The sequence below is a fragment of the Onychomys torridus genome, chromosome 2 (genome assembly GCF_903995425.1).
Source record: "Onychomys torridus chromosome 2, mOncTor1.1, whole genome shotgun sequence".
In the NCBI taxonomy this organism is placed as follows: Eukaryota; Metazoa; Chordata; class Mammalia; order Rodentia; family Cricetidae; genus Onychomys; species Onychomys torridus.
The window spans coordinates 39,314,663-39,340,580 of NC_050444.1; the positions used below are offsets into that span (position 1 = coordinate 39,314,663).

Genomic DNA, 25,918 nt, shown 5'->3' on the forward strand with positions numbered 1-25,918 from the left:
GTCTGAGGGAGAGAGCGAGAGTGAGTGAGTGTGAGTGCGGGGTGGGGTGGTGGCCGTTACGTTCGGGGCAACGGCTAAGGCAGTGGAGAAGTGAGAAGAGAAACAACGTCCGGCGCTTCCGCCTTCGCCTAGGAGGAGGAGGAACTGGTAGGGAAAGGAAAGCCATTTGCCCTGGGCCTGGACTAGACCTCGTCGGGCCGCCGGAGGTCTGGCTATGTGCCTTTGAGGGTCGCTTGGGACGCCGAGCGAGAGCCGAGAGCGATGTCTCAGCCGCCGCCGCCGCCTCCGCTGCCGCCGCCGCCTCCTCCCCCCGAGGCTCCGCAGACGTCGTCGTCGCTGGCGGCGGCGGCGGCTCCGCCGGGGGGCCTTTCGAAACGAAGGGACCGGAGGATCCTTTCCGGGAGCTGCCCGGATCCCAAGTGCCAGGCGCGTCTGTTCTTCCCGGCCTCCGGCTCTGTCAGCATCGAGTGTACCGAGTGCGGACAGCGGCACGAGCAGCAACAGCTGCTGGGAGTGGAGGAGGTGACCGACCCGGACGTAGTGCTGCACAATCTGCTGCGGAACGCGCTACTCGGGGTGACGGGAGCACCCAAGAAGAACACGGAACTGGTAAAGGTGATGGGCCTCTCCAACTACCACTGCAAATTATTGTCGCCCATATTGGCACGCTACGGAATGGACAAACAGACGGGCCGGGCCAAGCTTCTCCGGGACATGAACCAGGGCGAACTGTTCGATTGCGCGTTACTGGGTGACCGTGCCTTCCTCATCGAACCAGAGCACGTCAACACAGTGGGCTACGGCAAGGACCGCTCCGGAAGCCTCCTATATTTGCATGACACTCTCGAGGATATCAAACGGGCCAATAAAAGTCAGGAATGCCTCATTCCAGTGCATGTGGATGGGGATGGACACTGCCTGGTGCATGCCGTGTCTCGGGCTCTAGTGGGCCGAGAGCTCTTCTGGCATGCCCTGAGGGAGAATCTCAAGCAGCACTTTCAGCAGCACCTCGCCCGATATCAAGCCCTGTTTCATGACTTCATTGATGCTGCCGAGTGGGAGGACATTATCAACGAGTGTGACCCTCTGTTTGTGCCACCTGAAGGTGTCCCCTTAGGCCTGAGAAACATCCACATATTTGGCCTTGCTAATGTGTTACATCGCCCCATAATTCTCTTAGATTCCCTCAGTGGCATGAGAAGCTCTGGTGATTATTCAGCCACCTTTCTACCTGGGCTCATACCTGCAGAGAAATGCACTGGGAAAGATGGTCATTTGAACAAGCCAATATGTATTGCGTGGAGTAGTTCTGGTAGAAACCATTATATTCCTTTGGTAGGCATAAAAGGGGCTGCCTTGCCCAAACTGCCCATGAATTTGCTTCCTAAAGCATGGGGTGTGCCTCAGGATCTTATTAAGAAGTACATCAAACTCGAGGAAGATGGTGGTTGTGTTATTGGAGGAGACAGAAGTTTGCAAGATAAGTACTTACTCAGGCTGGTTGCTGCTATGGAAGAAGTCTTTATGGACAAACATGGCATCCATCCTAGTTTGGTTGCTGATGTCCATCAGTATTTCTACAGAAGGACTGGGGTGATAGGAGTTCAGCCTGAGGAAGTTACAGCAGCTGCGAAAAAAGCAGTGATGGATAATCGCCTTCACAAATGTTTGCTCTGTGGTGCCCTTTCTGAACTTCATGTCCCTCCTGAGTGGTTGGCTCCAGGAGGGAAGCTGTATAACCTGGCAAAAAGTACTCATGGACAGCTGAGGCCTGACAAAAATTACAGCTTTCCCTTAAACAATTTGGTTTGTTCATATGATCCAGTGAAAGATGTTCTGGTACCAGACTATGGATTGAGTAATCTAACAGCTTGTAATTGGTGCCATGGCACATCCGTGCGGAGAGTCAGAGGAGATGGCTCCATTGTGTATTTGGATGGAGACAGAACTAATTCTAGGTCTACTGGTGGCAAATGTGGTTGTGGATTCAAACACTTTTGGGAAGGTAAAGAATACGACAACCTCCCAGAAGCTTTTCCTATCACTTTGGAATGGGGAGGAAGAGTGGTCAGAGAAACAGTATATTGGTTCCAGTATGAAAGTGATCCATCCTTGAATAGTAATGTTTATGATGTTGCAATGAAACTTGTCACCAAGCACTTTCCAGGTGAATTTGGGAGTGAGATCCTAGTTCAGAAAGTTGTCCACACTATATTGCATCAGACTGCAAAAAAAAATCCTGACGATTACACTCCTGTAAATATAGATGGTGCTCATGCTCAGAGAGTTGGAGATGTGCAAGGACAAGAACTGGAGTCTCAGCTACCAACTAAAATTATTCTTACTGGACAGAAAGCAAAAACTTTGCACAAGGAAGAATTAAACATGAGTAAAACTGAAAGAACTATACAGCAGAACATCACAGAACAAGCTTCTGCAATGCAGAAACGGAAAACAGAGAAATTAAAGCAAGAGCAGAAGGGGCCGCCCAGAACTGTTTCCCCAAGTACTGTTCGTGATGGCCCATCATCTGCTCCTGCCACCCCCACCAAGGCTCCCTACTCACCTACAACTTCCAAGGAGAAGAAGATTCGAATAACAACTAATGATGGACGGCAGTCCATGGTTACCCTTAAGTCTTCAACGACCTTTTTTGAACTTCAGGAAAGTATAGCCAGAGAGTTCAACATTCCTCCGTATTTACAGTGTATTCGATATGGCTTTCCTCCTAAAGAGTTAATGCCACCCCAGGCAGGAATGGAAAAGGAGCCAGTTCCTTTACAGCATGGTGACAGAATTACAATAGAGATCTTAAAAGGCAAAGCAGAAGGTGGTCAGTCCACTTCAGCACACTCAGCCCACACTGTGAAACAAGAAGAGATTGCTGTTACTGGCAAACTGTCGTCCAAGGAACTTCAGGAGCAAGCTGACAAAGAAATGTACTCCTTGTGTCTTTTAGCAACATTAATGGGTAAGAGCAATTGAAGTCTGATGGTATATCATAGTTGTGAGTATAAAATACTGAGTTTTCCTGTTGCGGGGAGAAAAAAAAAACTGTGGCTACCATAAATGCTTGATTCAATACTGTAGGAGAAAATTATTTTCTCTAGTGTAGTAGATACTAATATGATTATTGAGTGAATATTAGAAAAACATAACAAAATGAAAGTAGTTCCTCACCTGTCACCAGATTATTTATATATCAATATATTTAGATAACATTTATTTCAAAAATTGTTTGAAAAACAAATGTATCTATTTAAAGGCCTTTCTTTTTCTCCCTGCCTGAGCTCCTAGGCCTTTCCATTTTAATCCTTTTCATTTATTTTTAATTTCATTTTCCTGCATGTCATGTGATTTCAGGACTTCCTGTTTGATGAACTGCAGTTTCTGGTGTTTATAGTCTGCACTCCCACCTAATAGCCTATCTCCTCCATTTCCTGTTCTCTCTTTCCTTCATCATGTTTTCCTTATGTGGACACTAGGTTTTGTGTTTTAATTTCATGGTTCAGTGACTCTGCCATAATTGCAGTGAATAGCTCATAAGAAACAAACAAAGATGGCAATGAGATTAAGAATTTCTTTTTAAAAATTCAGCGTAGATTAAAGGAAAATATATTATCAGCTGAATACATAATTTCAGCCTTTAGATGACTTGGGATACAGCCTTGTGGTACCTTTTTTTACAGTATTTGCTTAACCTTTGTCTCTTAAGTCAGTGTTAGCGTACTTTGCCCAAGTTTTTAAGTAGGAAGTAAAATGTAAATGTTAGATGTTAGAAGGGCCTTAATTTTGCTGAGACTGGAATTCTCAGCTAGAAAGGCGCTGGCTTTTGATTCTGTTTTCTCAGACTACTAAATAGTAGTGAATTGGGCCTTGGCCTACTATAATGAACATTTGTTATTACTGGTTTATTAAGTTGGGAGCCCAACTTAATATAAAAACTGTACAAGCTTTCAAGTTGATATTGTTGATTTTAGTTTGGCAGGCATAAAGACTGACTTGGTGAAACTGACCTAGGTATTTCCTTATTTCTGAGATGCTGTGGTCTCTTAGAGACTGCATGGAATAGAGGAATGGCTGTATGATCTTTGGAATCAGAAGACACAATTTAACTCTTGGCCCTACTAATTTCTAACTTAGTGATTTCTCACAAACTGAACTCCCCAGTACTTCAGTTGCTTCCATAGAAAATAATCTCTTATCGTTGATATGAGCATGGGTAAAGTATTCTTAGAACTCTGAAAAATTAAATAACAGCCTCACAAAATGGATAAAATAAGGTATATATAGAAAACCTTTTAAGCCTGGCAATTTCCCAAGTTAAAAACAGGATAATAATGTTTTTTTCTTTTTTTCTTTTGGTTTTTCGAGACAAGGGTTTCTCTGTGTAGCCCTGGCTGTCTTGGAACTCGCTCTGTAGATCAGGTTGGTCTCAAACTCACAGAGATCCACCTGCCTCTGCCTCCGCCTCCTGAATACTGGAATTAAAGGCGTGCGCCACTGCTGCCCTACTGGTAATGTATTTTATAATGAAAGTTATTTAAAATACCAGTTTATAATTACTTTAAAAAAATTGATCTATGCTTCCCGCGTCCAATTTTCTGAGAATAGTTTAGATTGTAATGGGTCCCCAAGATGCCACCTTCTGTTCTAATCCTTTCCCTCTTCACTTTTGATACTTAGGCTGCTGTCCACAATCTTTCAGATTTTTATATGTATATATCTATTGCTAACACAGAATTTAAGTATAAAGTTGTATGCTAATTTGAGAGACTTCTGCTTTAAGAAATAACACAAGCCAGGTGGGATGCACATCTGTACTCCTAGCACTCTAAGCACGTGGGAACCTAAGGCATGAAGATTGTGAGCTTGTCTTGAGCCTGGACTCCATAGCAACACTCTGTCTCCAATGATGACAACAACAACAAAAAGTCAAAACCCGACACAGGCAAAGTACTATGACATGGGCTGCTCCTGTCTCTTGATTGTTCTTTAACTAGGTAGAGAAAGGCACTCTTTAAAAGGAACCTGTTTGTAAAAAAATATTAGTTTGGGAACAGCAGGAGTTATTTGGAAAATTGCGAATTTCAAAATGCAGAAATTAGCCGACTTTATATTTGTTTAGAAAAAAGCTTATCAAGTTTTACAATACTTATTTACTTACCTTCTCACTAATAGTTTTGAATATGCCCTCTAAAGGTTTGAGAGATCTTTGTTTGCTATTCTAGGTAGATCCCTTTTATTTTTATATCCTATTTATTTTCCTTAAAGCATCTATTACAAACTTAATCATATTTGTTCGTTTATTTTCCCCTCTCTGACTAGATTTGAAGTCTACAAACATAGAGAGTATAACCTGTTGGTTTTCTTGCTTTTTTTTTTTTTTTTTTTTTTTTGAGACAGGGTTTCTCTGTGTAGCTTTGGAGCCTTTCCTGGATCTCACTCTGTATCCCAGGCTGGCCTTGAACTCACAGAGATCCGCCTGGCTCTGCCTCCCGAGTGCTGGGATTAAAGACGTGTGCCACCACCGCCTGGCGGAGTATAGCATGTTTTAATGAATACCTTATCACCTGGCACATTGTATGATACCAAGCAAATGCTTGCTGAATGAATGAACACAGATTAGTTCATCAAGATGAATGTATGATGTGAGCCTGAGACTATGTCAGGTACAAAGATGAATGACACAGTTCCTGCCTTCTTGTGAACTTAGGTATTTTTCTGTTGCTATGATAAAGCACCATGACCAAGGCAATTAATAGAAGAAAAGGTTTACTTGGGTTTATGGCTTCAAAGAGATAAGAGTCCATCATCATCATGGCAGGGAAGCATGGTAACATGCAGGCATGGCATCTGGAGCAATAAGCTGGGAGCTCACTTTGTTTTTAGTGTTTCCTGACAGAGTTTCACTGCCTTGGCTGTCTTGGAACTAGCTCTGTAAACTGGGCTGGCCTTGAACTCACAGAGATCTGTCTACTTCTGCCTCTCAAGTGCTGGGATGGAATTAAAGGTGTTCATCACCACTATTATGTGGCTGAGCTTACATTTTAAGATGGCACCAGAAAGCAGAGCTCATTGGGAATGGCAGGAGGAGGCTTTGAAACTTCAAAGCCCTGACTTAGTGAAGTACTTCCCCCAGCAAGGCCACACCTCCTAAACCCGAGGAAACAGTACTACCAACTGGGAACCCATCCATCAAGTGCTAGAGACTGGGGGTGGGTGAGGGAGGGCACATTTCTTATTTAAATCATCACAACTTGCCTGCAAGGGTCTCTGCTGAGGGAGTCTCCAGCTTTTGTAGCTCCCATTAAAACATGACCAATTTTCTTTTCTATAAACAAAAATGATAAACCCCAAAGATAACCAATAGTATTTAAAAACCCTTTTATATCTGTAAAATATATTATAGATATATATATCTGTAATTGTGAAATGTGCTGACTTGTAATAGCCAGGAACATGTATTTTTTCCCTTTCTTTGAGGGTGGTTTTGTTTTTTAGCTAATAGCTTCAGATGGTTGGGTTTATCATGGTGGGAGGGTGTGATAAGGCACAATTATATCTTGTAGAGGTCATGAGGCAGAGAAAAGGGCTGTTTTGAGTTTTTGTTTATTTTTGTGGTGCTAGGATTGAGCCTAGGACCATACCTTCTTTTGGTTTTGGTTTTGGTTTGGTTTGGTTTTTCGAGACAGGGCCCTTGTAGTTTTGATGCCTGTCCTGGATCTCACTCTGTAGACCAGGCTGGCCTCGAACTCACAGAGATCCGCCTGGCTCTACCTCCCAGTGCTGGGATTAAAGGCATGCACCACCACCGTTCAGCTACCTTCTTTTGTTTTTAAGATCAATACTCATTAAATAGATTTTGTATTATTTATATCAACAGAATAATACATAGTCTACTCAGTAGGGGGCATTTGTGGAACTAGTCACAGTTTCTTTGAATCATATGAGGGTAGTATAAAATACAATAATATTTTTCCTGTGATATTTCATGTGTACTTTTAATCCATTTTATCTAGACCACTAGAGTTTATTGAATTTACTTTTTACTTTTTTTTTTTTTTTTTAGCTGAGGATCGAACCCAGGGCCTTGTGCTTGCCAGTCAAGTGCTCTACCACTGAGCTAAATCCCCAACCCTGAACTTACTTTTTACAGACTGCCATCTTCATATAGTATTTAAATCAACCCAATTATGGCTTTGTAAAATATGTTACTATAAATTCCTTGTAGACCAATTATTTGTATTTTGTTTTATGGTAGCTATGGTAAATATGGTCTACCATAAGGATTTGGCTGATTTCTTTCTTTCTTTCTTTTTTTTTTTTTTAGTATTATATTTTATTTTCTGATTATCATGGCTTTATCAGGTGGTAAAGATAGGATTAGGTGAAAAACAAGATTTGTCTGTAGTTTACTTAAAGTATGATTTTTATGTCAGTTTATTACCAACTTTTGAGAAAATGGAGAAGTTTGTTGGATTTTATTATACTGCTTTTCTTCCTGAAAGGACTATGGCTTTTTACTGTATATTTTTAAAATATAGGGAGGACCTACTTGCATCAGTCCCCGTCACCCAAAAACCTCTTAACACTTTGTAATTTCTTTTTTATGTATTGGTGAATGTGGTACTCGTGGTTGAATGTAGGACCTCATACATTCTCAGCAAACATGTTTCTGCTTAGATATGAGCCCATCCTAAAACTTCAGTAGTTTCCAAAATCACATGAGAACTCAGATGCTTATTTTTTTTAAGATGACATTGGATCTCTACATTATTATTCTCTCTATATTTTCCTTCAAATGCTGGGTGAAAGTTAGAAATCTAGATCATGCTTATACATATTGTCATTCCTTATGTGCCATTGGATGGTTCTACGTATTTATATGTAGTACTTTTGTAGTGAGAGTAGTCATAATATGATGTTGATGCATATAGATGTGTCTTTACATATACAATACAGATGCTTTGAAGATTAAGCTAATTGCTTTCTGTGATTTAGCACTTGATATATTTTACTTACTTTTATTTCTTCCAAAGGAAGAATATATATATATATTCTTTATATATATGCAATATATATAAAATAAGATGTGGTAACCCCCCCCCCCCCCAGACAGGGTTTCTCCATGTAGTTTTGGAGCCTGTCCTAGATCTTGCTCTGTAGACCAGGCTGGCCTTGAACTCACAGAGATCACCTGCCTCTGCCTCCCGAGTGCTGGGATTAAAAGTATGAGCCACTGCCACCTGGCTGATGTGGTAGTTCTTAACATTTGTACTTCTCAGAAAAAAAAATATTAATCATTGCATCCACACAGACTCCTGTGTGTGTGCACATTCCTATACACGATTGGGTTTGTGGTCTATGAATGTATATGATAAATACATCCTTTAACACTTAATGGTGACACTAAAAACTTGATCTACTTAAGAGACTGGGAGTTAAATAGAATCAAGGATATGATTCTTAGAAATAGTTTTGACTGGACAGGCAAGATGGCTCATCAGGTAAAAAGGTACTTGCTGCCAAGCCTGAAGACTTGAGTTTGATCCTCAGCAACTGATAAAAGAAGAGAACTGGCCGGGTGGTGGTGCATGCCTTTAATCCCAGCCCTCAGGAGACAGAGCCAGGCGAATCTCTGAGTTCGAGGCTAGCCTGGTCTACAGAGTGAGATCCAGGACAGGGTCCAAAACTACTTGGAGAAACCCTGTCTCAAAAAATCAAAAAAAAAAAGGAGAGATATTTTCTGTGGGATTTGAGCCTTGCCCTCCAAATAAATAAATGTAATTAAACAACAACAGAAACATAACCTTCAGAGATTGTTTTGAGTATTGATAAAAGCAAATGTTTAAATGGGAGGGTCTATAGGAGGAGCAGAGAGTTGGTAAATGAATACCTTTAGCATTCTTTCTAATAGAAACTTCATTCTAGTTCAAATTTAGTTACTCAAATTGTTTATTTAAGGTCTAGAACTATAGTTCAATTGATAAAATGCTTGTCTAGCATTTGTGAAACCCCAGCACTGCATAAAACTGGGTGTGCTAGTGCACGCCTGGTTTGTAATCTCATCGCTGAGTATGTGAAAGTAAGAGGATCTGTAATAAAAGGTCATCTCAGCCGTGTAGTGAGTTGGAGGCCAGCTTGGGTGACCAAGAGGCCAGCTTGTCCCATAAACAAACAAACAAACAAACAAACAAACAAACAAATAAATACTGTTCATTTTCACTTCACTAAGTTTAAAATTTTTTTATTGCATTTATTTATTTTTATTACATTTATTTACTTTGTGCATGTGCTACTGGGTACACATAGAAGTCAGAGGACAACCTGTATAAGTTACTTCTCTCCTTCCACCATGTGGGTCCCAGGGATCAAACTCAGGTTAGCCGGCTTGTCAGCGAATGCATTATCCACTGAGCCACTTGCCAATCCAAGTGCAGAGTTTTAAGTGTTTCTTTTGGGTCTTTACAATATATTTCATATGGGAGGTGGATAGGTGGGTGAGAGCATCTGTTGCCTGTAACTCTAGTGCTGTGGTGGGTGGGGCCCCCAGGATTATTTACCCTCTAGGTTCAGTGAGAGAACCTGTCTGAAAGGAACAAGGTGGAGAGTGATAGAGCAGGGCACTTGCTGTCTTCCTCTGACCTCCATGTATCTGCATGTATTTCCCCACCACATGCTTTACACACGCACACATATGTGTCATGTAGATGTTAGACTTTTCAGTTTGTTTTCAAGTTGCAGAGTAGGAACTTCAAATTGACTTTTTACTTAATATAATTTAATTTTAATTTTAAATGTCATTTTATAGATCCGGTACTCCCAGAAGGATAGCTACTTCAGTTTTTTTTTTTTCCTCTGAATTGTTTTTTAGGCATTGTTTTAAAGGGAAAAAACTTCTTTTTTCCCCCTTAATATTATATATTAGTGTTTTACTTGCATGTATATCTGCACCATTTGTGTGCCTGGTACCCACAAAAGCCAGAAGAAAGTGTCAGATCCCCTGGAACTAGAGACAGCTGATTGTAAGTTGCCAGGTAGGTGTTGAGAATCAAACCCAGGTTCTGTAGAAAAGAAGCCAGTTCTCTTAACTGCTGAGCCATCTCCAGCCAGGAAAAAAACCTCATTTGTGATACTCATTCAGTGTGTTTGCTCAACCAGTAAAGAATGCAGTTGTTCAGCACTGTGCCATGTCCTGGGAATAGAAACTCTGATAGGCCACTGACCTTTCCCTGAATCTGAAAACCTTTTAGTTTAGAAGAAGAAAGAGAAAGTAAACTAAATTAGCCAGCAGTACGACAGTGGCCTTGGTATTTGTGTACATATTGACTCAAAGTAGGCATTACCCAGCCACTCATGAATTGTAGAGAAATTGCACTTAAGTAGAATTTGATCCTTTATTTTTATTGTGCTTATTTAATTTGTGTGTGTGCACACCCATGCCCATGCTCTACAGGACATATGTGGAGGCCAGAGGACAGCTTGGGGGACTTGGTTCTCCTCCCACCATGTGGGTCTGGGGGTTGAACTCAGGTTGTCAGGCTTCAGTAAGTGTGCCTGGACCAGACGAGCTATTATTGAACTTTCAATTTATTCTTTAAATTACCCTTTAAGGAATATGTAACAATTATTGGCTTTGAGGAAAATGGAGCAGTTGTATTGTGTTGCTTCATAAAAATCAAGGTAGAGGGGGAACTGGGGTTGATGGCGAATGCCTGTAATTCAGGCATTCAGGAGATGGAGGAAGAGAAAGGATGACTAGGAGTTCTACCTAAGCTAGTCTCAGTGGCATGGTGAGACCCTGTTTCAAAACAGCAAAACAAAAAGTCAAGGTAAGGTATGATGTGAGGTGGGCAGAGAAGGACCAGCTCTTGTTTATATAAAAGGAGATCTTGGACTCTTTCCCCCCTCTATTTTTCTCCCCTTTTTCAGACCTTGGATTCAGGCCTTGGGATTCCTTGTGAGCTGAGGATTACCTTTGGACCGCTTCGCTTCAGTGTGTGAGGTTTAACACTGTATGAACACCTGACAAGGGAAAACCAGTTGAGAAGGGGGCAGTAGTCTAGGCAGGAGACAGAGACAGTAGTAATGTAGGTCGAGAAGATGCCATGGAGAGCTGTGTGAGACTGGTGAACTTGTACAAAGATCCTGACCTCTAGTTCCCTTTCTTGTCTCTTTTACCAATAAAGATAACTCATTGCAGGTGTTCGTATACTGAAGGAAGCAATTTGTCTCTTTTCTGTAGCTAGTTGATGCCATGCATATTTATAAGCAGGACTGTGAATAGTGCCATCATGTTTGTCTTAATATGACTTGAAGTCTAGTGGATGTCTAATTTTAGGGGTACGTATAAACTTTGGATTGATGTGCAGGATTCAGCCACATATTAGCTATGTGATCTTGCAGTAATTGTTGCAAGCATTGTTCTGAGCCTGTTTGCTTGTAAGTGAGGTAGAGAGAGCCTAGTTGTGAGAGTAAAAGAAGCTGTCAAAGTGCCTTCTCAGCTCAGATAGGTAGCTAATAGAGGCAGCTGGTGTTCATACTTAGCTTAATCAAGGAACGATGGGGCAGTATTTCTCTTTATAGGGGTAAAAATTAGTTCTTGGGGGATAGAGAGTGAAAAAACCTTACTCTTAATGTATAAAATTATACACACATGTACTACATAAACAGATACTATACAGTATAGTATAGTATCTGTGCTATTCAAATATGGGGAGTGGAGCTGATTAATGTCTGAATAGCATTTGTTGGGAGATGATGAAAACAGATACACAGTCTGCCTTAAATAAGACAGTCTGTAATATGAAATGTTAAGAAATGTGACATTTTTCTCATTAGTGTAGTGTATAGGTGCTCACTTTGGTACCTGTTCAGATTCTCACCCAAAAAACCCAAACCCAAAACCAAACCAAACCAGACAGACAGACAAACGAAAACCCCACAAATAAACAAAAAATCCAACCCCAAACTATACTACCTCATACTTCTTGATGTTTTCCAAATAAATTAATATCCTTGAGTATTTTAGAAAAACTGTAACCATTTAGGATAAGAATGACCATAATTAAATGAAAGGTTATCACCGTAGAAATAATTTTTCCAGATGAAGTCTGGAAAGTTTACCAGTGTAGCTTTTACCAGGAGTTATTAATATTTTTGTACTGGTGGGGGCAGGGGGGATTTGATATTTTAAATCAAGCTTTTCTGTATGTCTTCACTTATGTATAGTCATTTTGGTAATAGTATTATGTTATTAGTAAATAAAGTGTTTGTGTAACTGAATGTTCTGGTTAACTAAAGGTTCAAATGACAAAACAATGCTTTTAAAATTTTATATTTTAAACTGGTTTACTGAAAATAACTTTAGCTGACTGTTAGATAACTTCATTTTCCTCTTTATGGTATGGGAAAGGATGGTAGATGTGAATAATTAGTATCATCAGTGATTTCCATATAAAACTTAGTTCCAACAGTATAGTTTTCTAGTACAAAAGACAAAACCCATTATTGCTTTTGTTATTAAAGTGAACTAAGTTCCTTGATAAAGATAGCATGTGTTCTTTAGCAGATAGAAATTGAAAGTATAAAGAAGCAGCACATAGGCATAGCCATACTTCACAAAACAAAAGGTGACCTTCTATCTTCCGTCTTTGATGCTTTCAGATGTGGAAATCTTTCCCCCATGCCCCCTCCCTTTTGTTCTAGGGATTGAATTCTGAGCCTTGGGCTTGTAAGTATGTTTTACCATAAGTCTAGCTGTGTTCTCAGGTTTTTATCTGAAACCTCTTGATGTTTTTGTGAAATAGTAATTTGTTTCTGAATTTGTTTTTGGTCTTTTAAAGATTGTTTTGGGTATATTTAATACTTTCCTTCTTAAATTTCTGTTTTTTTTTTTAATTCAACATTCTAATAACAAATTATGTTCAATCTGCCTACTTATTTTTCTCCCTGGCCATTTCTTTTTCTTTTTATTCATTTTACACACACACACACACACACACACACACACACACACACCATACAATTTTATATTCTAGTAAAAAAAATAGTATCTTTTTATAATCTTTTCTGTCCAGAGTTTACAGGCAAGTCTCCTTGAGCTACTATGAGACTTCAGATATATTTTGTTTAATATGTTCAGTATTGATTTGTACAGTTTTAAAGATATTTTTGTTAGCTCCTATGTTTAAAAATGGAAGGAACTGCTAGGTGGTGGTTGTATATGCCTGTAATCCCAGCACTCGAGAGGCAGAGGTAGGTGGGTCTCTGTCAGTTAGAGGCCAGCCTCGTCTATAGAGCGAGTTCCAGGACAGCCAGGGCTGTTATACAGATAAATTCTGTCTAGAAAAACCAAAAAGAAAAAAAAAAAATTGGAGGAACTTCTTAAAAATTTATATTGTTATGGTGTCTTGAAAAGTGACATGGGCCTTTGAACATAGGGTCTAGGCTCTTCTGTAAGAGCATTTGGCAATAACTCCCACCTTTACATAGTCCATCCATTTTTTTGATGTGTCATTATGTCACATCTGTGTTAAGCTCATTCTGGATCTGGGCCTTGCGATCTCTGTTCTGGGCTAATCTGTGTTAACACAATCCTGGATGGCACTCTTTGTTCTATGCTTACACTCTATCTGCTTTGTCTTTCAGGAGAAGACGTATGGTCTTATGCAAAGGGACTTCCTCACATGTTCCAACAGGGTGGCGTGTTCTACAATATCATGAAGAAAACTATGGGTATAGTTACATTCTGATTTATTCTGGATAATGTTTCTATTTCAGCTATTATGTATTTGTGTGCATATGTGCCCTGGTGCAAATGTGGAGGTCAGAGGACAACTGTGGGAGTTGGCTCTCTCCTTCCACCATGTGAGTCCCAGGGATTGGAACTCAGGTTGTCAGGCTTGGCAGTATGTGCCTCAAGTAGGGGCCCAGGGAGATGGTTCAGTGGGTAGAGGCACATTTGCACCGTGGCACATATGCACACACCTACATATACACAAATAAATAAAATACAATAATATTTGAAAAGAACAGTCGATATTTTATTAAAAACACTAACACCTGAGATTAGCATTAAAATTATTGACAACTGGGCATAGTACCACATGCCTGTAGTCCAAATTGGGGTGTTGATAATTGGAGAACTGCTTGAGCTCAGGAGTTCCTAACCAGCTTGTACAACATTATGAGATACCCACTTTTTATTTGTAAAGATTTGTTTTCAATTATGTGTGTGTACATGTGTGTGTGCATGCGCACATATGAATGCAGGTAATCTCGGACACTAGAGGAAGGGGTTGGAATCCCTTTGAGTTGCCCGACGTGTACGAGGAATGAACTCAGATCCTCTGCAAGGCAGGACATGCTCTTAACCACTGTGCCCTCTCCAGTCCTAGAGGACTCCCCCTGCTTTTTTTTTTCTTTTTTTGGGGGGGACAGGGTTTCTCTCTGTAGTTTTGCGCCTGTCCTGGATCTTGTTCTGTAGACCAGGCTATCCTCAAACTCAGAGAGATCCACCTGGCTCTGCCTCCCGAGTGCTGGGATTAAAGGCGTGCACCACTGCCTCCCAGCAAGACTCCCCCGGCTTTTTAAAAAAGTGTATGTGTGTGTGTGTCTTTTTTCTTCTTCTTTAGTGCTAGGGATGGAACCAAAGGCTTCATAGATGTTAGGCAAGTATCCTGCCACTGAGCTACATGTATGTGGTGTGTGTATGTGTGTGTAAGTATCCCACTACTGAACTACATCCCCAGTCTTGTGTATAAGTATATGCATGTTTGTGTGTGGGGGGTTACATATGTATGTGTGTGCCGGTGTGCTATAACAGGGTCTTAGGTGCCATTCTTCAGGTGTTATCCATAGTTGGTTTGGTTTGGTTAAGGTCTCTTACTGGCCTGGAATTTGCTAAGTACATTAGACTAGCTAGCTGGTCAATGAGCCCCAGAAATCCACTTATCTCTGTCTCTTCAGTATTGATATTTTAAGTGTGTGCTACTTTTTTTTCAGCATAGTTCTGGGGATTGAACTCAGGACCTTGTGCTCATAGCAAGCACTTTACTGATTGGTGCATTGTCCCCCACCCCGTGTGTGTAGATTTTTAAATACATTCTTTTTCTTTACCAGTGTGCCTTGTTATTACCCTGATGTGCTCAGGTGTGTTCTCTGCAGTATAATCAGTTTTTATATTGCTTTCTTTGTTCCTGTTTTGGTCCTTAATGACTACTGAGAATACAAGTTGTAAAATTAGAAGTGGATCTGGTTACACTGCTTGTGACTGTCCCAGAGCCAGATAATACAGTATTTTTATTGCTTTATTTTAGTGTGGTTGACAAATCTCACTGCTTTCTAGGTTTGGGGAAGCAGCTTGTTTTATATTTAACTTCTTTGTGTATAAAGATAAATACATTTGTATGTAAGTGTACGTTATACCTATCAGCTTTTAAGATCTTGGGAGAAAAATTGGTAGGGTATGTATTTGGACCTCATATGTTTTTTGCAGAGATGTAACATGAGTACTTTTTGCCTCAGATTTATCATTCTGGCTTAGCTTATTATTTTTCCTACCTAGCTTTTAGACATTAAGTACAAAGTTCTGTGGTGTTCACTTATTCTTTGAACTTTTTTTCTTCAAAACAAAACAAATCCCAACTAGGCTGTTGTAGAAATATTCAGACATATAAAGTAGCAAGAGTGTTATTATAAGCCCCATGTGCCTATCACCTGACTTCCACAATTACTAATACATCTCAGCTCTTCTCAACTGGACTGTTGAAGTAATTCTCAGAGTGTGTAAGTGTGTATGGGTGTCACATGCCACAGCTTGTCTATGGTCAGAGAATAATATTCAGAAGTCCATTCTTTCTTTCCACTTGGGTTCTGGTATGAAACTCAAGTGGTCAAGCTTGTTTGGTAAGCACTTTTCATCTGCTGAGTCATCTTACCAGCCAGAGACAGGTTTGTTGAGACATGTTTTATAGAGTAAAATTCACATTTTTGTGGGGTGACAGGTACAAAATAAGTATCATATACCCAAAATATGTGGAACCAGAAGCATTTGGGGTTAGGGACACTTTACATATACATAATGAGCTATTTTGTTAGTGGAACTCAAGTAAAAAATTCATTTCTGTGTCAAGCCTGTCTTAAACACATTGCCTGCAGATAATTTGTATAATGTCCTTAAGGAATTTTGTGCTTTGAAGCCAGTTTCCCAGGGTGGACACTTCTGCTTGTGGCGTTACTTGGTGCCAAAGAAAGCTTCAGATTTTGCCACCTTATGGATTTCGGATTGTTGGATTAGAAGTGCCCAGAACCCAGATATTCACTTTATACACTGTATATGGATTCTGAGAAACATGCAGTCATGTATCTGCCTTGTAAAAAATACAGATTATTTTCTATCACTCCAGATTTTTTAGCCAACCCCCATTTTCTAGTCCCCACACTCTGGCAGCCACTGATGTGTTTTCTGCTTTATTTATTTTCCCTTTTCTTATTGTTGCATTAGGGTGACTTTTTGTGCCTGGCTCCTTTTGTATAACAGAGGTGTTGGTAAACTAGCCTGAGGGACATGTCACATCTGTTACTTGTGAAGCTTTGTTGGCATGTAGCCATACTCGCGTCTGCATACTACCTGTTGCTCCTTTTGCAGTACAGTACTAGAATTGAACAGTAACTAGGAGACCTTACAGTCCACTATAATCGAAATATTTATCACACTGTCCTTTAGAGAGAAAAACCTTTTCTGTTTTGTTTTTAATTATATAAAGGATTTTTTTTTTTTTGCATAAGGAGGTCAAATGTCTGTGATCTATGATCTGGTAATAGCCATCTTGTTAGCAAAGCCCTGAGGCAGTGTAGGTCATAGCATAGCAAGAAACACGGGTAATGTATGTGTCTCATTTCTGTTTTTGCGTATATTGGCAGGTATTAGTAACTGATTTTATTTTCATTGCTGAATAGTATTTCATTGATTGAATGTATCACATTAAACAATAATTGGGTCTGGAGAGATGGCTCAGCAGTTGTTGATTTGATTAAGAGTGCTTTTGCTCTTGCAGAGGATCCAACTTCAGTTTCCAGCACCCACTTTGGGCAGCTCACAATCCTATAACTCCAGCTCCAGGGAATCTGATGCCCTTTTCTTGCCTCCACAAGCATAAAGTCACAGACACATACACATAAATTGAAAAAAAAGACCTCAACCAAAAGACATTTGAACTGTTTTCAGTTATTAGCTACTATGAATCTAGTCCCTATAAACATTTATCATCCATGTAGTTTTTGTATTCACATAAGTTTTTATTTTATTTATTTATTTATTATTATTTTACTTTATTTTATTGAGATGAGGTTTCTTTGTGTATCCCTGGTTGTTCTGAACTGGCTCTGTAGAGCAGGCTGGCCTTGAACTCAGAGTTCTACCTCCCTACCTCTTCAGTGCTGGGATTAAAGGCATGTGCCATTGCTTCTGGCTCCATGCAAGTTTTTCATTTCTCTTTGGTAAATACTTAATGGAATATAAAGTCGTAAGTATATATTTATCTTCATGAGAAACTTCCATGACTGGGGAAATGGCTCTCTTGGTGTAAACTGCTTGCTACATAAGTTTGGGGTTCTAAGTCTAGATCCCCAGCACTCAAGTAAAAGACAGGCCATGTGGCATATTCCTGTAGTCCTAGTAGAGACAGAAGTGTTTCTGCAGCTGGCTGGTCAACCAGTCTTGTCAAATCAGTGAGCTGTGGATCAGTGGAAAGAATCCTGTCAGGAAAAATAAGATGAGAATGAGAGTAAGATGGCCAACATTGACCTCTGGCTTCCACCAGCACACACATTGTGCATATCCCCTCACATGAACATGTACACTTAACACACGCGCGTGTGCACACACACACACACACACACACACACACACACACAGAGAGAGAGAGAGAGAGACAGAGAGAGAGAAACTTCCACATCATTTTCCCAAGTGATTAGACCGTTTTTCCATTTCTATTAACACTATATAAAAATTCCACTTGTTTTAGATCTGTGTTGGCATTTGTTAGTGTTACTTTTGTGTGTGTCTATATGCTTGTGCTTGTGTGTATGTGCAGGAACACTATGTATGTGGGTGTGTGTTCACATGTGTGTGTATGTGGAGGCCAGAGGACAACTACTTCAAATGTTGTTCCTCAGGAGCTGCCCACCTTGGTTTTTGAGACAGGGTCTACTTGTCTGATCAAATAAGTAGCTAGGCTGGCTAGCCTGTGAGTCTCAAGGATCCTCCTGTCTTTGCTGCCCTAATGCTAGGATTATATGAGTATACCACCATTCCAGTCTCTCTTACATGGGCTCTGACGCTCAAACTTGGGTCCTAATGCTTGATGGCAAACACTACGAGTTTTTGTTTTTAATTGAAAATGTCACCATGTTAAATTATGTGTAGGTGTATGGGTCTGTGCATATGAGTGCAGGTGCTCTAGGAGGTCAGATGCCTCCAATCCCCTGGAGTTGAAATTACAAGCACCCAACAAGGTCTTGGGAACCAAACTCAGGCCTTGGCAAGAGTCACTCATGCTTAACCACTGAGCCATCATTCCAGCTCCAGTTGTATTTGGGTTGTATTTGTTTTGAGACAAGTCTCACTGTGTAACCCTAGCTGGCTTGAAACTTGCTATGTAGACTCTATTGGTCTGAAACTTAGAGATCTGCTGTCTCTGCCTCTCTTACACTGAGATGAAACTATCACTTGACAACAAAACTTTTAATACACTTAGAGCACTAGCCCACAGTGGTTTATTTGCATTTCTCCAATAGTGATGTTGATTATCCTTTGACGTATTTGCTCTCTTTTCCCCCTTTCAATGCTAAATGGTTTTTTTAACTGTTAAGTTTTATGAGTGTTGTAGGCACAAATCATTGATGAGTGTTTCGTAATTATTTTCTTATAGTCTACAATTTGTCTTTTCATTCTCTTGATATCTCTTGAAGTTTTTAACTTTGGATAAAGTCCAGTTTAATAATTTTTGCTTTTATGGGTCATGCTTTCTATGCCTAACTCAAGGTTAATATTGTATTCTCTGTTTTATTTTAGACATTTTATAGTTTTATGTTTTTATATTTATTTTCAAATACATTTTGGATATTACAAAATGTTGTAAGTAAGGCAGGTGGTGGTGGTACACACCTTTAATCCCAGCACTCAGGAGGCAGAGGTGGGCTAATCCTTTTGAGATTGAGGGCAGCCTGGTCTACAGAGCTAGTTTAGGACAGCCAGAGCTACACAGAGAAACCCTGTTTTGAAAAAAAAAAAAATGTTTAAAAAAAGGTATAACAAGAAGCTAACTTTTGATAGGTTGCAAAAGTATAAAACAAGTTTTATTTTTAGTCGTGGATGTTCAGTTGTTCTTTTACTTTTGAAAAACAAACATCTTATCCATTAGATTATTTTTATGCTTTTCCAGAAATTCATTGATGAGTTATATAATTGAAAAAGGTAAATTATATCCTATGTAAACTATACCTCAGTAAATTTGCTTTGAAAGTCACTTGAAGCCAAGTGTGGTAGCATAGATTATAGTCAGCAGCTTCTCAAGCTGAGGCATTCAGGAGCTTATTACAAGTTCAAGGTCTACTTGGGAAGCCTAGCAAGACCTTGTCTTGGAATTAGAAAGGGTTGTAATGTAGCTTAGTGGTTGCCTAGTGTGAGACCCTGGCTTCAACTCTGAATATTGCCAAATTACCCAAAACCAAACAAAAACTCAAGCAAATTAACTGTATATATGTAGGTCGAATTCTAGAGTTGTTTTTTTTTCCCCGTGTGTTGTCTCTCCTTTTTCTAGTGCCATGACTTGATTATTATTTTCTTTTAGTGATTTTTTTTTTTGAAATAAATCAGTGTAATAAATTCCTTTGTTTTCACTGAAAAAAATTTTTTTTTGGAGGGGGTATTCTGGGTCCTTCTTAATCCATACAAACTTTAGGATCAGGTTGTTGATTTCAACCACAGAAAATCTGCTGGGATTTTACTTACTGTGATCTCATTGAATGTATAGACAATTTAGAAACATTTGATGGCTTAACAATACTGTTTTCCAATTTATGAAAATGTTGTTTCTCCATTCACTTTCATCCAAATTTTGTAGTTTTAGCATACAGACAGACCTTACAGTTATTTTATTCTTGGATTTTTAAAATCCTGTTATAAGAGATGCTTCTTAAAATTTCTGTTATTTATTGCTAGTGACTAGAAATAAAATTGGTTTTCATGCTAGCACTGTACCCTGTGATCTTGCTAAACTCATATATTCTACTAGCTTTTTAGCAGGGTTTTTTTTTTTTTCCAAATTGTGTAAGTCAACATGTTTTTTGTAAATAAAAGATATCTCTTCCTTTTTTATTAATTTATTATTTTACATCCCAACTATAGTTTCCTTCCCTCCTCTTCTCACCCCCCTCCCTCCATCTCCCCCCTCCCCAGTCCACACTCCTCCTCTGTTTGTGTTCAGAAAGGGGCAGACCTCCCATGGGTATCAACAATGGGTTGCAGTAAGACTTGTATTCAGGCTGGGCAGCGCAGTCCAGTATGAGGATCAGCTCCCAAGAGCCAGCCCAAGTGTTAGGGACAGCTCCTGCTTCCACTGTTAGGAGTCCTACAAACAGACCAAACTACACAACTGTCGTATATGTGGAGGGCCTAGGTCAGTCCCAAATAGGGCTCCCTAGTTGTCACTTCAGTCTCTGAGCCCTTAGGAGCCAGGCTGGGTGTTTGTGTAGGTTTTCTTGTGATGTCCTTTCACCTGTAAGTCTTACTGCTTTTTCCTGCCTTATTGAAGTGGCTAGGATTGAGTTCAATGTTGAATAGAAATGATGAACATAATGCCTTCTTCTCTTGGAGGGAGGCAGTCAGTCTTTTTCATGGATATGTCTGTTACATTGAAGACAATTCCTTCCAATCCGTGGTTGTGGGTTTGTTTTGTTTTGTGTGTGATTTTTTTTTTTTTTTTTGAGACAGGGTTTCTCTGTGTAGCCCTGGCTGTCCTGGAACTCACTCTGTAAAATAGCCTGGCCTCAAACTCCAGAGATCCACCTGCCTCTGCCTCCCTGGGATTAAAGGTGTGTGCTACCACCACCTGGCTCCCTTCCTCCTTTTTGCTGACTGGTCTGGCTCATGGTTGGCTTATCAGTTTTATTGGTCTTTTTCAAAGAAATAATTTTTGGACTCACAGGTTTTTCTCTTCTCTTATGCCTGCTTTCTATATGAAGGAGGCTTTAAAGCTAATTGTTTTTTTAGTTCTAGTTCTCTTATGGGTTTTTTGTTGTTGTTTGGTGGTGATAAATGCATAAACTATAATCAATATTGAAAGTGTTAAATTTGATGTGAAGTGTCACAGCTTCCATTTTGTTTGTTTGTTTGTTTTCGAGACTGGGTTTCTCTGTGTAGCTTTGGAGCCTGTCCTGGAGCTCACTCTGTAGCCCAGGCTGGCCTCGAACTCACAGAGATCCTCCTGCCTCTGCCTCCCGAGTGCTGGGATCAAAGGCTGTGCCACCACACAGCTTCCATTTTGAATGCCAATTCTAACTTTTAAGTTCATTAAATTGTGTTTTTACATATTTGCAAGTTTTTAAATAAGTTTGTTTTTAAAGTTTATTTTCCTTCTAGTTTTCTAAGTTAAAGCTTAGGTAATAAATTTATTTTGTTTTATCGTTACAAACATTATTTAAAATTTTGCTTTATTTGTGTATGTGTGTGTACATGTGTGGGCATGCATGTATCATTATGCGTGTATGTCAAAGGACAACTTTTGGGAGTTAGTACCCTTCTTCCACAGTGGGATCTAGGGATCAAACTCAGATCATTAAGCTTGTCTTGCAAGTGCTTTTATTTCCTGAGCTATTTACAGGCCCTGAAATTATTTTTAAAATGTCAGGTATAGAATTGAGACTTGGATAAGAATAGTCTATTCTACAAATGGTGTTGAAACAACTGGATATCTACATGTTGTCCACATGAAGGAAAGCAAGGCAGAGTAGTGAGTGGACTAAAGTCTGTTGGCAGTTCATTCAGGCTAGCCTTGAACTCTTGATCCTCCTGCCTTCTCCACCTTCTGAGTGTTGGGATTAAAGGCTTGTACACTATGCTTTGTTTAAAAAAAACAAAAAACAAAAAACAAAACCACTTAGACCAGATCTCTGACTTGAATATTTTCTTTCTTTCATTTGTATGGTTTGGCAGGGCCTGAGGATGTGCATAGTGGCAGCTCTCAGCTCCTGAGCTATATAGCTCTAGCAACTTCAATTTTTTTCTCAGATGACAGTGCCAGAAGCATATCAAGAGAAATTTCTACCTGAATTTTTATTAATTGACATTTTGCTTACTATTGAAATTAATATTTGTTTGAAATCATAATTTAAATTTTAGTAAATAAAATTATATTTTCTTACTAGTTTACATTGTGGTTGGTTTTTATTGTTTTTTTTTGTAATTCAGATGTTTGTTTAAATTTCCTTTCCTAACTTTACTATAGAATAATGATTTCATGCATACAATCCCCATTTTCTGGGAGAACTACTTTAAGATCTTACTAATGTTCTTTTTTGTAGGAGAATAAGTTATTTTCTAGCAAATCATTTTTTGAAAGCTCTTCATCTATTCATTGCTATCAGAAATTCGCCATTTTGGCCATAAATGTTTTTGCTATGCTTTTGCTAGTATTGTAAATAAGATTTTAATATGTTACTATCTTTCCTTTTCTTTAGGCATGGCTGATGGCAAACATTGTACTTTCCCACATCTACCTGGCAAAACCTTTGTTTATAATGCTTCTGAGGATAGACTGGAGTTGTGTGTCGATGCTGCAGGACATTTCCCCATTGGTCCTGATGTTGAAGATTTAGTTAAAGAGGCTGTAAGTCAGGTTCGAGCAGAGGCTAGTACAAGAAGCAGGGAATCAAGCCCCTCACATGGGTTATTAAAACTAGGTAGTGGTGGGGTAGTGAAAAAGAAATCTGAGCAACTTCACAATGTAACTGCCTTTCAGGGAAAGGGGCATTCTCTAGGAACTGCATCCAGTAACCCGCACAGTGATCCCAGAGCTAGGGAAACTCTGTCTGTAAGAAAACATAACACAGGGACAGATTTTAGTAATAGTTCCATTAAAACAGAACCTCCTGTGTTCACAGCTGCTCCTAGTAACAGTGAGCTTATTCGAATAGCTCCTGGAGTAGTAACAATGAGAGACGGCAGGCAGCTTGATCCTGATGTGGTTGAGGCCCAGCGAAAAAGATTGCAGGAAATGGTTTCTTCTATTCAGGCTTCAATGGACAAGCACTTGCGGGATCAAAGTACAGAGCAGACACCATCTGACCTTTCTCAAAGGAAAGTAGAAGTTGTGAGTTCTCCTGTGAGGCCCGGGAGTCTTCAGACTGGCTTGCCTGAGTCTTTTTCTTTAACTGGTGGCACTGAGAACTCGAGTACTGGAACAACTGGTAGTTGTGTGGCAGACACCCTGGGATCAGCGTTTGCCACGAGGTCAAAAGCACAAAAAGAAAATGCCATGGAGGAGCCTGAAGAGATGGATAGTCAAGACGCTGAGACGACTAACACAGCTGAGCCAATGGATCACTCTTGATTGGAGTAGAGGCTAACGAAGCAGAGTGTTTATTGTGAATATGTAATATTTGTTGGCTGGGCCACATAACTTGAGTAGTCATTAAAAATCTTGTACGTATATAATTCAAAGATTATATCTTCTTATTCAGTGCATGATAGCAAGTGTGTGATTGGCAATAGCTTTTAATATACTGCTGCCCAGGCTGGCTCTGAATTCTTGTAAATTAGTTAGATCTGTTGAAAGAGTTTCTTCCATATATGGTGGTTCATTGGAAGTTCTTTGTCATTTTAATTCCACGAAAGTCTTACTTTTCAGACATGAAAATTCTCTTGCTAAATGTTTCATTTCTGCAAAGACCAGAATTGAAGAGAAAGTGAGAGTTTGCACATGTTGTCATCAAGGTAGCCATCCTTCTTTCCTACATGTCATGAGAATGTCAATTTCAAGTTTACCTGAACTAAATGTATCTTAAAATACATAAAACACTTTATTAGACTACTTAAAAGTTATAACATTATAGAAACAGCTATTGTTGGCAAAACTATCTTGACAGTAGAGTGTAATGACACAACATTTTCCTGATTTGAGCTAAGTTGGGAAGAACGATCTATTCTAGTATGATAAAGGCAGTATGATTCAGTTAGTTGGTCTGAGCCAATATGGCTGGTTGTGTGCTCTTATTGATAATATGTTGCCATTATTTTTTTAATCTTGGCCATGTCAAGTTCCACCTATTGTTTTTTAAATCTTGCATAAGAGAGAATTACAATTTGTTTTAGAAAATTTAAAAATAATGGTAGCAGTAGTTAATTTGTAACTTTCAGAGTATGTCAGAGTCACAGAGAATTTATCTTTATGAATGGGTTACATTGTTCTATAGTTTTGACACAGTGGTGTTTAAGCCTGTATATGCTAAATGTCTCTGAGCCCCTTTGAACCAAAAATGTTTCCTTTTTTCTTAGATTTTCTGTACGATTTTCTTTTTGTTGGCTTCACTTGAGTTTGGATGCATAGTTTACTGCCACATACCGTGAGCAACTGAGCATTTGCTTAAACAGTGCATCATTAACTCTTCAGTGCCAGTTCCCTCGAAGCAGCTTTCATGCATATTCTTTAAAAGTACAGTGTATACTCCTGAGATTGGTACTGCACTATTGTATTCTGTTCTGCAGAGCTGTATTTGTAAATGTATTTCAGTCCATCATCTTCCCTTGTTTACTGAAATTAAGTTGAATTTGAATGAGTGAAAGACAAATGTATGTTAATATAATCTCTTAGAGCATTCAAAGCCTGGCTGTCTCTGTTTGCACATGTAACAGATGCAGAACTGTTTGCAATTCTACAAAACTATATGTCAGAAAATACATTATCAGGTGTTTAAAAAAACTCTACCTGTTCATTGGAAAGGGATATAAGATGTACTTTAACTTTTTCTAGCTAAGGGAGGTTTTGATCTTTTTCTCTGACAGTATCTTTAACAGAATCCAAATACTAATTATCCCACTATGTTGAAAAAGGAAGGAACGGAGAATCTAAATGTTTACAAATGTAGCTGAGGTTAAGATAATGTACAACACACACACACACACACACACACACACACACACACACACACCTGGGTTAGTGTTTATCATATCACATGCTTTGCAATGTTTTATCTCCATTCGTCCACTTCTAAATTTACTTTCACACACCTTTATATCAAAGTACCAGGAAGCTTTAGAACTTTTATATTGTATACTAGTTTTGCATGAAGTAAAAGAGAGCTACCAAATTCTTAACAATTAGCTGTGCTTTAAATCAAATCTCCCCCCCATCAATTCACTCACTGTCATTATTTTGGCTTATTAAGCCACTGAAATATTCTTTAAATTTTTTTTCCTGGTAAGTACAAGAAAACTATTCAATAAACAGAAAGTGTACTGCTTTAAATAAATTATATAATCACTCTGCTTTAACAGATGCTCTCTGTGGCTTGGTATGTTTAGTTAATAACTGGCAGGATCTCAAAGCATTAGCATATCAGAAACAAATTTTGTTTTTTCTGGACATGGTCTTACTATGTAGCCCTGGCTGGCCTGGAGCTCACTATGTTTGTCAGGCTGGCCTTAAACTCACAGAGATCTGCCTACCTCTGCCTCCCGAGTTCTGGGACTAAAGGCATAGACTACCATGCCTGGCTAGAAACAGATTTTATCTCCCTATTAAATACTTGAATTTAGTGTAAATTATGCACATGTAAACATTAGAAGATGGGCTTAGTCTGACAACACTTCATTGTCTCTAGTGACAGTAGTGGTATTTAGGGTTAGAAACTT

At 39.3% G+C, this 25,918-nt stretch overlaps 1 protein-coding gene across 1 annotated transcript; it reads left to right on the forward strand.

Moving 5' to 3' along the window:
- On the forward strand, nt 1–23,722 carry Vcpip1 (valosin containing protein interacting protein 1). Its single transcript, XM_036178937.1, has 3 exons — nt 1–2,971; nt 13,654–13,740; nt 22,747–23,722. Exons 1-3 carry the CDS (start codon nt 262–264, stop codon nt 23,616–23,618), a joined length of 3,669 nt encoding a protein of 1,222 aa, XP_036034830.1. The 5' UTR covers nt 1–261; the 3' UTR covers nt 23,619–23,722.
- Nucleotides 23,723–25,918: the final 2,196 nt, after the last annotated feature.